Source organism: Belonocnema kinseyi, chromosome 10 (assembly GCF_010883055.1).
Source record: "Belonocnema kinseyi isolate 2016_QV_RU_SX_M_011 chromosome 10, B_treatae_v1, whole genome shotgun sequence".
Lineage (NCBI taxonomy): Eukaryota > Metazoa > Arthropoda > Insecta > Hymenoptera > Cynipidae > Belonocnema > Belonocnema kinseyi.
In genome coordinates this window covers 8836448-8848595 of record NC_046666.1, presented here as the reverse complement: position 1 = coordinate 8848595, position 12148 = coordinate 8836448, and the positions used below count along the sequence as shown (strand labels likewise).

Sequence of the window (12148 nt, the reverse complement as noted above, 5' to 3'; positions counted from 1 at the left end):
TATAAATATTATTCAATAAAACTTTTATATTTATTTTTATATTATTAAATCAAACGCTGATATATTTTTTTCTAATTGTATTTCATTTTTGGAAAGGATAATTTCTTCCAAGCTCGGCGCGGCGGGAGGTATAATAACCGTGAAGGGCTAGAAACCAGTCGAACGACAAGATTTATTAGGGCCAGTTTGACCTAGTCTTTTGACTGCCACTGGCAGCCAATGCAGCCAATGGCTGCCTTTTGGTGAGCCCTGCTTTAAACGAAGAAAAAAATTCCCGGTCATTTCCCGGCTTTTTCCCGGTTCACAAACATTTTTCACGGTTAATGAAATTTTAAAAATCACACTATATTCTAAACATTTTTCCATATAAAGTAATAAACAATAAGCAACTAATTAGAGCATTCAAAATGGAACACTTGAATTCAAATGCTCAGTAATTTACACATATAACTGGAAAGCACAAACACTTTTCAATCAAACAATTTTAAATAAAATTCAAATAAACTACAAATTTTAGAACTTTTATCAATTATAGAATTCAAAGATTCAGATTAAGTTCCAAAAATATAAATCCAAGTTAAGATTTTCGATAGTCTACATTAAAGAATAAAGCAATAAACTTTAAAAATTTTCAAAATTATATTATTTTAAGTAATTTTAAGCTAGACACATTAATATTTGAAAAATATATTTTTTTTAACTTAACAGTTCTTAAACTATTTTAATTTTAAATAGTATAGGTATCCTTTAAAAGCTTTAAAATTTTATTTCAAAATCTTGAGAAATCTGGAAGTAGTTTACAATTTTTCCAAATTTAAAATAATTTTTTTCTCGGAACTTTTAAATATATTTCAAAGTGAATTTTTTCTATAACTTTTAGAAAATCCTGCAAATTTAAAAAATTTGAATTTGAATTTATAAATAATAATCGAACACTTATTATTTGTAAAAATATTAGAGTAATTTTAAGAGATATTTAGAATTTAAAAAAAAAATTGGAATTAAATTTAGAACTTGAAATAATTTCAAACACTTACAGCTGAATTTATAATAAAATGTACATTTTTGCAGATTTCAAACAAAAAAATTATAATTTGTTTAAGAATTGTGAAAGACTTCAAAAGAATAAAAAAAAATCTTAAGATTCTTAGGAAAATTGAAAATGATTTTTCACTTTGAAAAATGATTGTAACAGAAAGTTTAAAAAGATTTTAAGAGGTTTCAAAAAGTATCAAAGAAGAACATGGAAGATTTTAAGGATTTCAAAAATTGTAGGAAAATTTCGATTAATTTCAAAATATAATTAGAAGTTCTGAAAAAAATGTTAAAACACTTCGTTTAAATTACTTGAAATAATTTCAAGTTTTTAATTAATTTTGAATCTCTTCAAAACTTCTAATATCTCTTAAAATTTCTCAAATTTTTTCAACAAATAATAAGTGTTCAATTGTGATATACGCCTTAAAATCTAACAATTTCACTTATAAATTAAATTAAATGGAATAAAAATTAAATAATTTAGACTCACAATATTTTCAATTTAATAAAAAGCTTTAATTATGACTGTATTATTATGGATTTATTTTTAAGTTGAAAATAGTAAAACGCACGTTTACATTTTTTAATAACTAAAAAAATTAATAGAAATAATATGTTAAAAAAAATATAATATATTGAGCATAAAAAATAATATAAAGGAAGGCCTGAAACACTAAATTAAAAAAATATTCTTAATAAATCATGAAAATTTTTATTAAAAAATAAAATGATCGAAATAAATGATATACTAATTTCAATTTTTATCGAAACTTTCATATTGCAACAGTTACAATCTGGAAATTCTCACATTTTGAACGGATCTAGAATTGTTTGGTCAAATCAATTATTGTTCAGATTTCTATACTTAAGAGTACAGATCCATTTTAAAAATAATGTATTTATTTATATTTACAGTTGATAAAATGAAACTGTTTTTATCAAAAAGTTTCAACTTCTAATTCTTTCAATTTTTGATTGTTTAAATCTTCAAAAATCTTTAAATTAAAATATATACTTTTAAAAATTAAAAATCTAAAATGGAAAATTTTTAAAGTAAAAGATTTTTGAATTAAGCATTCTAAACTGAATGATATAATAATTTAAAAAACCACAATTTGAAAAATTATTTAAAAATAGGTTTAAATAAAAGTTGGACATTTTTATTCTTCAAATTTTGTAAAATTCCCGGTCAAAAAATAAATTCACTGTCATTTCCCGGTTTCATAAAATTCCCGGTCATTTCCTGGTTTTCCAGGTTTCCCGGCCCAGCGAGCCCACTGTATAAAAGCTTTGAAATCTTTGAAATATTTGTGAAATCTTTCGAAATCCCATAAAGTTTATTTAAATGTTTAAAATTGTTTGAAATCTTTGAAATCCTTGTAATTTTCTGAAATCCTTATGAATTCTTTGAAATATTTGTGAAATCTTTTTTATTAATTTAAAATCATTAAGATATTTGAAATCTTTGTAAAATATTTGGAAATATTCTAAAACCTTTTGAAATCGTTTGAAATCTTTGAAATAGTTAGAATTATTAGACACCTAGTTTACTGTACCCTTTTTAAAATAATTAAAATACTTGAAATCTTGTGAAAGTTTAGAAATCTTTGTGAAATCGTTGAAATATTGTCCACACGCTTTTTAAAATCATGGAATCCTTTTTAAGTATTTGAAATCCGTGAAATCTTGTTCAAATATTCAAAATCCTTTTAAATATTATAAAAACTTTGAAATCTTTGAAATATTTGTGAAATCTTTCGAAATCTCATAAAGTTTATTTAAATTTTTTAAATTGTTTGAAATCTTTGAAATCCTTGTAACCTTCTGAACTCCTTATGAATTCTTTGAAGTATTTGTGAAATCTTTTGTATTAATTTAAAATCATTAAAATATTTGAAATCTTTGTAAAATATTTGGAAATATTCTAAAACCTTTTGAAATCGTTTAAAATCTTTGAAATAGTTTGAATTATTAGACACCTAGTTTACTGTACCCTTTTTAAAATAATTAAAATACTTGAAATCTTGTGAAAGTTTAGAAATCTTTGTGAAATCGTTGAAATCTTGTCCACACGCTTTTTAAAATCATGGAATCCTTTTAAGTATTTGAAATCCGTGAAATCTTGTTCAAATATTCAAAATCCTTTTAAATATTATAAAAACTTTGAAATCTTTTAAATATTTGTGAAATCTTTCGAAATCTCATAAAGTTTATTTAAATTTTTTAAATTGTTTGAAATCTTTGAAATCTTTGAAATCCTTGTAACCTTCTGAACTCCTTATGAATTCTTTGAAGTATTTGTGAAATCTTGTGAAAGTTTAGAAAGCTTTGTGAAATCGTTGAAATCTTGTCCACACGCTTTTTAAAATCATGGAATCCCTTTTAAGTATTTGAAATCCGTGAAATCTTGTTCAAATATTCAAAATCCTTTTAAATATTATAAAAGTTTTGAAATCTTTGAAATATTTGTGAAATCTTTCTGATATATTCTGTGTTCATTCAAAGTCGTTAAAATATTTGAAATCTTTGTGATCAACCCCCCTAAAACTATTTTAAAAACAAAACAAAAATTCAAGTCCCAGGTTCTCGTGAGAAATTCAAGGAAATTTCTAGGTTTCCAAGGTTTTAAAAAAAATTCAAGGAGAATTCCAGGTTTTCAAAGACTTCAAGATCGCAGGACACCCTATTTAACCAACATATATGCATTCTCAACCAAAAATATATTAAACTTTTCAACAAAAAGAATCAACTTTCAACCAAAAATAGTTGGATTGCCTTAATAGATTCTATTACATCGGTTCGCAATTTAGTGAAAAAAAAAGGTTTAGAAAAAAGGGTAGTTTCTTCTAAACAGGACAAAAATAAGGAATTCTTTTTTTTAAGGGGGGGGGGGAGGGGGAAGAGGGAAATAGAGTGAAAAGTTACAGTGTAAAATCCGCACTATTATGGCGCGAAATTAAAAAGTAAAGAACCTTTTCTCGATTTTTTATGATTTCCTGCAGTACTTATAATAAATCCAGAACAGTATATTTAAATATGTAGTTTTTTCAATTGATAGAACTAGTAAAAAATTGTTATTACCGTGCATGCTGCGTCCATTCTTCTCGCGTAGCAAGTGTTCGACCACACAATTCGCAGGCCCAACTCATATTAGGTTCCTCTTTTAATTTGTGAATCGTCTCCTGACGCGATTGCTGCTGCTGTTGCTGCTGTTGTTGCTGCTGCTGTTGTTGCTGCTGCTGTTGTTGTTGTTGTTGTTGCTGCTGCTGCTGCTGCTGCTGCTGAACTTGTTGATCAACAGGTGGCGCAGGAGTAGAAAGTGGCGTAACACCCGGTCTATGTCTCAATTTATTCATATGAATCACAAGCTTGTCTCTCCTCGCAAAAGCTTTGCCTAAAAATAATACAAACAAATAAAAGCAATTTAAAAAAGTATTCAAGAAAATACAGGGTAGCCGTTTTAACTATTTACGGCATGGTGGGAATACCGTATTCCCACCTTTTTTCATATCATTTTTTGCGATTTCAGAGTATTTTTTATTGGATTCTATACAGGTTTTTTTTTTAATTTCATGGTCGCAGGATGATAGAAAATTGAAATTTTTGTGCGAAAGGTCTAAATTTTTTAAATAATTTGTTAATAGTTATAAAAAAAAGATGAAAAGAGCCTTTTTTGTTGAAAAAATTCATTTATGAAAAACTTTCCATTATACCCTTTTGGGGTCGCTGAATACGAATCTGGACTCAGATTTTGAAAATTCAAAATGGCGGAACCAGTATGGCTGCCGAAATTGGGAATATTTTTGGATTTTATCTGAAAATTGGTATACAGGGGTTTTTAGGGTCAGTGATCACGAATATGAACTCAGATTTTCGAAATTTAAAATGGTAGATCCAATATGGCGCCCGAAACTTGGAATTTTTTCTGAAAATTGGTATACAGAGGTTTTCGGGGTCGCTGATCACGATCTGAAATCAGACTTTGAAAATCCACAATGACGGATACAATATGGCGGTCAAAATAATAAAGTTTTCCGGATTTTTTTGAAAAATTAGTGTACAAGGATTTTTGGAGTCACTGATCACGAATCTGAATTTAGATTTTGAAAATTCAGAAAATTGGTACGAATCCGCGTTTTAGGTGAGTAGGTGTATATTTTTCCAAAGCTCAATATTTTAAATATTTCTCATTTTAAATACAGATTCAAGATCAGCGATCCCCTGTCTGTGCCAACTTTTAAAAAACAATTCAGCAATATTTTGAATTTTGGCCCGCCATTTTGAATGTTCAAAATCTAAGTTCAGATTCGTGAGCAGAGATACCAAAAACCCCTGTACACCAATTTTCAAAATAAAAAATTTCAAATTTTGGCCGCCATATTGGAACCGCCATTTTTAATTTTTTAAATCTGGTTCGAATTCGTGATTAGCGACTCCAAAAACCCCTGTATACCAATTCTAAAAAATCCAAAAATATTCCAAATTTAAGTCGCCATATTGGATCCACCATTTTGAATTTTCTAAATCTGAGTTCAGATTCGTGATCAGTGATCCCAAAAACTTCCGTATACCAATTTTCAGAAAAAAATATGCCAAATGTTTACCGCCATATTGGATCCGCCATTTTGAATTTTCAAAATCTGAGTTCAGATTCGTAATCAGCGGCTCCGAAAACCCCTATGTACCGATTTTCATGAAAACTCGTTTCCCTGGAAAAGGTATGCCGGAAAGGGTTAATCAAGGGGAAAAAATCCCGGTTATATAACGGGTTTTCCCGGTTCGCAAACATTTTTCACAGTCTGAGAAATTAAAAAATTCGAACTCAAAATGAAACATTTTCGTATGAAGTAATACAAACTAAGCAATCCAAATCCAACTATTGAATTTTAAACTTTTAAAATTGAAGTTTCAAATTTCTTAATTCAAAAATTTTGTATTTAAATGCACAATAATTTACACTTATAAAATGGAAGCTTCTGAACAATTAAACCTTTTTAACTGAACAATTTTACATTAAATTCAGTCAAACGGGGAAATAATTTTTTTTTACTTTCATAAGTTGCAGAGTTTAAAGATTCGGATTCAGTTCGAAAAATATAAATCCACGTTATAATTTTCAATTCTCTAAATCGAAGAATCAATCAATGAATTAAAAAAATTTTTTAATTATATAATATCAAGCAATTTTATGCTGGAAATCTTAAAAATTGAACGATTATATTTTGTATAAACTGAACACGTCATAAATTATAAGATAAATTATTTTTGTTTTCAATATTTTGAAAATCCTTACAATGCTTCAAAATTTTATTTTAAAATATTGAAAAACCATGTTGTTTTACATTTTTTCCAAATTTTATATTATTTTTGAAATTTTTTGCAGAACTTCTATACCAGAACTTCTAAACACCTTTTAAAATGATTGGAATTTTTCATAGAATTTTTTTAAATCCTGCCAAATTAAAAGAAAATTCCTTACAATCTTCGATATTGATTTTCGACAATTTTTTAAATGTTTCTAAATCTTTTAAAATGTTTTCTTAACATTAATTTTTCAAAATAAGAAATCATTTTCAATTATCCTAGTAATCTTAATGAAATATTTTTTATTGTACTATCTTGAAGCCTTTAACAATTTTTAAACTTCTAAATTTTTTATTCGAAATCTGCCAAAATCTATACTTTGTTTTAAATTAGGCAATGGGCTACTCAACGTGAAATTTCGGTACGGATAGTACGATTTTTTCGGTAGACGTAGAGACTATGTTTCAATTATTTCAAATGGTTACAAATTTTTAATTAATTTTGTCTCTTCAAAACTTCTAAATATCTTTACAACTTACTCAAATTTTGTGTATGAATAATAGGTGTTCAATTGTTATTTATACATCCAAATTCAAGAATTTCACTTAAAAATTAAATTTGGCTAATAAGAACAATTAAAATTGTAACGTTCAAAGTTTAGTTTTGAATATTTTATTTATAATTACTGATTTAATATTAATAGCCATATATTTCTAAATATTAAGTAATTTTTCTTTTTCTCAGTTACAAAATTTCAAATTGAATGGTTTAAAAACAAATATTTTAGACTGAAAAAATATTTGAAATGCAATAAAAGCCTTTAATTATGAATACATTATTTTGAAATTATTTAAAAATCGATAATAGTTGATAAAGTTTCAATCAGTTTCATTTGTAACGTTAAAATCTGGTAATTCTTCAATTTTAAACTGACCCAGCTCAATTTGGAAGATCATTAATTAATTTATATTCACAGTTGATCAAATAAAAATGAATTTTAAAATTCTTTAAATTAAACTGTACACTCAATAATTAAAACCTAAAATATAAAATGTTTGAAGTGAAAGATTTTTGAAATAAGCATCCTAAACTTAATGCTATAATTGAAAAGCATAGCAATTCAACTAATTCTTTAAAAAACGGTTGAAATCAAATTTGGCCAGATTTTTTTTTTCTAAAAATGTCTACAATTCCTGGTAAAAAAATTATTTCACTGTAACTTTACGGTCTAGCAGACACCCTGGAAATATTTGGGTTTTCTACCATAAAAGATGTTTTAGTCACGCAAAAAAAAATGCCTCTAAACTGTTGAATTTAAACGAAAAAGACGATTCTTCAACCATAATAGATTTTTCAGAAGAAAAAAAAATATATCAACAAAATAGATGATTAGTATAAAAAGACAAATTTTTAACAAAATAGCCACTATTTCAAAAAATAAAAAAAAAATCAAGTCCGTTTTCAAGTTCAGTCAAAAAAGAAAACCAAGAAAAACAAAATATAAATAAAATGTTCAAGCCACAGAGATGAATTTTTTAAAAGAACAATGATTTTGCAAAAAGTATTTATAGAAAAAAAAGAATTTCCCACAAAATAGTTATTTTTTTACAAAAAAAAAACACGATATTTTAATCAAGAAAGAAGGAAATGCCATCATAACTGTTGAATTTTTAAGCCATAAAGATGTATTTTCTACCAAACAGTTAAATTTTCAAAAAAAGACGACTTTTCCGCCAAGATAGATGTTACCAACTAGTTGAATTTTCATTTAAAAAAATAAGTTTTCAACCAAAAACTGATAAAAATCTAATTCTTAACCAAAAAAATTTTGGTTTTCAGCAAAACAGTTTAATTTTCTACTGGAATAGTTAAATTTTTAGTTTGAAAATTTTATTTTCAACACCGTAGTTACATTTTTATCCAGAGATGAATTTTCCATATAAAATTATGAATCTTCAACCAACAAAATAATTTGTAAAAAAAGAGTTGAACTTTCAAACATGCAATTTTATTTCCAACCTAAAGATGAATTTTCAACTAAAATAATAAATATTTAACTGGAATACTTGAATTTTTAAATAAAGAAGATTAACTTGTAAAGAAAATGATAATTTTCTACAAAAAAAGAAAGATTTTTTAACAAAAATGTCAATTTTCAACCAAATATTCGAATTTTCATCTAAAAAAGATAAATTTTGAACCAAAAATAGAATAATCAAATTTTATGATACATTTTCTACCAGAGATGAATTTTCAATTAAAATTATAAATCTATCCAAAAAAAAATTATTTTTAACTAAAGATTTTAACTTTTAACCAGGGGGTGCTTCAACTGTACTGAAAAATGCAAAAAATATATCACGAGAGTTGAAAACGTCCGTGCGACGGCGCTAGTAGTAACTTTGTTCTACAAAACCATGCAGTATCATAGGAAAAATGTAGAAAAATTATTGAATAAATATGAAAAACCCTTTAAAATAATTTTTTCTTCATAGTGTAGAGTCAGATAGTAAATGAGACTTACGTAATTGCGTATTATTTTCTTTAATATAGGAAAAACCGGCATAATTTACACAATTCAAACATACAAATTACATGGATATTCAGAACTTACAAAAAATAATTAACAAATACACAATTGAATGAAAAAAATGCCAAAAATATATATTATTCCCGCACTTTTAAATATCCGAAAATAAAATTCAACTACTTCAAACCAGGCTTGTAAAATAAATAATTAAATTCCCACGAATATTTCAATGCTCGAAATTTAGAACTGCTGAACATTAGTTAATTGATTATTAATTTTTGAGCTATTAATATAATTATAAATAAGGCAAAGAATTGAATTAATCATTAATTAATCATTTATTCATTATTTTCTGCAAATCTTAAATTTCGTCAAATTTAAATTTCAGAAATAGAAATATTTATGAGAATTTAACAATTCATTTATTTTATAATTAGCCATTTTTTTTCTTGCTAATTTATGATTTTGTTATTCATTTTTTCGTTATTTTGTGTTAGTCCCGGATATTCAAACACTTTTAAATACAGTGATGAAGAACTAATTTTTTTATATTGCCGTTGTAAAATATAATGCTACTATATAATAAATATAATTATTATATCTATATAGATGAGAAACAAGGAATATGATAAAACCTCAAATATTGTTTTCTATTACAATAAAATAACGAACTCTTAAATGTGATATTTTTTTAATCAATTAGACTTTGTAAAAAAGATAAAATATTTTTAAATTTGTATGTCACTCTTAAAGGAAGACCATTAACGCATACTTTTCTATCTTTGACAACACTCAAATTAATCGAAAACTATTTTTCGAAGCGCTATAATAAATCCATGCTGAAATTAAATTCTGAGAATTGAAAACAAGAAAATAAGTATTATCACCTTGTTTTTAAATTTATGTAAATATAATTTTCATAAAAATTCTTGAGAAAATTTTTAACATTTATAAATATTTCAGGCTTGACAAAGAAGAATCTAGAATTTTTTAAAGAATTTTTTTCATAATATAGGATTTTACGAAATATTATGAAAAATTCGAGTCCTTTTAAAAGATGTTTAGAACTTTTAGAAGTTGGGAAGGAATCAAGAAATATTTGATACATTTTCGAAAATGTTTCCGATTTCTCAAATATTTGTAATCTATTTAAAACGTCTTGAATTCCTGAGAATATTTTTAACTGGCACGAATTTTTCACAAAATTTGCAAATATCATATCAAATTTTAAAAAATTACCTTAAAATCTTCTAAATTTTCCCAGCAATTTAAAAAAAATTTGTTCATTCTCTGAAAAACTTTCGAAATTCTTTTAAATTCTACTGAATATTTCTTGAATTTACTCAATTTTGGTTCGTTTTTATTTTTCAATATTACGAAATTGAAACAATTTGCTTTAAAATCTTGTGAACTATTTTTAGAAACGTTAGGAAATCGTTCGTTATGTTAAAAAACCTTTTTCTATTTTCTCTTAAAGTTCATTTTGCAAAATAAAAATGATTTAAAATTCGCACACGAATATAAGAAAAATTCTTTTTTTTTTAATCTTGTCAGATCTTTTAAACCTTGTAATTTCTAAACATTATTTCAATTTTTCCTTCATTTTTTATTTATTATGCAAAATTAAAAACATTTCCTTAAAATCTTTACGATTCTTCTTTGACTATTTTTGAAACCTTCTAAAATATTTTTGAATAATCTCTTCAAATTAATTTTTTGAAATAAAAAATTATTTTAATTTTTCTTCGGAACCTAAAAAAATGTCTTTCATTCTGGTGAAACTTTACAAAATTCTTAAAAAATCTTTACAAGTTTTAATTATTTTTGAATCGTTTCAAAACTTTTGAATATCTCTTAAACTTACTCAAATTTTTTATAAAAGGATGTAATATGGCGAAATTGCAAAATTTGGCTTTAAAATCTTTCACACTTTTTAAACATTTTAGAAAATAATTCGAAATTTTTTGTGATCTTTCTATTTTTTCTTGAAATTCTTTACAAAAAAATCATTCAAAAATTTTCCATGAATTTTATGAACTTTTTTCACACCCTCACAAAATTCAGTTTACCTAAAAAAATTTGTAAATCTTAAAAAATAAAAAAAATGGGCTCAAAGTCTTCCATATTATTTTAACCCACATTTTAAAATCTTTAAAACTTAAAATTATTCTTTGAAAATAAAATCGAGACCATTTCTCCCTAGATCGTTCATAATTATTAAAAAGCTTTTAACTGATGTTCATACCTGAGCGATAATTAGTGGAAATGATTCGATAAAGAAAAAAAAACAGAAAAACATTATTAGAAAAATCCACCGTGTCATTTTCACAATAATTACATAAATAAACTGTTTTCTTGATATTTTTTTAAGAATTTGTAACGGCTTAACATGGCAAAAGATTTATAATCCAAGTTATAATTCTTTAAAAAAGTTCCCGTTCCGTATTAAAAATTTCCTGTTCCAAATTTAATTATATTTCATTACAGAAATTCCCTGCCCTCAAATAAGAACGACGATTATTTTCTCAAATTCCCTGATCCAAATCAGGATAAATTTTATTAAGAGTAAGTGACTAAAACATGATAAATCCATTTTTTGAAAAAATTGAGAAAATGATTGTTTTCCATAAATCATAAATTTTTTCTTATAATTGAAAATAATAAAAATTCAATAATAAATTATGATTCAATTCGAGTAAAATGAGATAATCTTAGAATCTGCGATCCAATCTAAACCCTGAATGAAATAATAAAATTTGGCAAATTTTCTTTTTACTCACCACATACTTCACAGGAATATGGCTTCTCTCCTGTGTGAATTCGCATGTGAATAACAAGTTTATCTTTACGAGCGAGTCCTTTCCCACAAACTGTGCAGGCGAATGCTTTCGTCGTAGGCTCTCCTGTGTTTGTCGCTTTTGAAACTGACCCGGGTCGAATTCCTATGGTGTTTGCGTTTCGCAGAGGTTGATTTAAAGTAGTCGCCCTTCCGTTTCCAAATTGCTGCTCCGTCGATCCGGGAAATGCTGGCATCGTACCTGATGCTGGTCGCATTGCTGCTGCTGCTGTATATTCAGGGGACCTGAAACCATTTTTTCCCCCTTTTGTTCAAACAGATTTCATTTCGAATTTTAACTTTAAGTAATATTTTTATTTAAATAAAAAAGAATTTCGGACTAAAATGCAGCCTAAAATGTGGTCAAAACAAAAGAAATACGCTGACTTTTTAAGAAAATGGGGGAATAAATTCTTTTAAATATAACCAATGTAGGTAGC

The 12148-nt window shown here is 25.8% G+C and overlaps 1 protein-coding gene across 2 annotated transcripts in view; it reads right to left on the bottom strand.

The window, feature by feature from the left end:
• Window positions 1-12148, bottom strand: part of LOC117182109 (ras-interacting protein RIP3-like) — a 40037-nt gene that overhangs the window by 19342 nt on the left and 8547 nt on the right. For both annotated transcript variants that reach the window (XR_004468271.1, XM_033375141.1), the window contains exons 2-3: window positions 11653-11954; window positions 4120-4432 (exon numbers count right to left, since the gene is read on the bottom strand). Coding sequence is in view for 1 of the 2 variants with exons in the window: in XM_033375141.1 (XP_033231032.1) it covers window positions 4120-4432; window positions 11653-11954 (615 nt within the window). In the remaining variant the exon portion in view is untranslated. The remainder of the gene's footprint in view (window positions 1-4119; window positions 4433-11652; window positions 11955-12148) is intronic.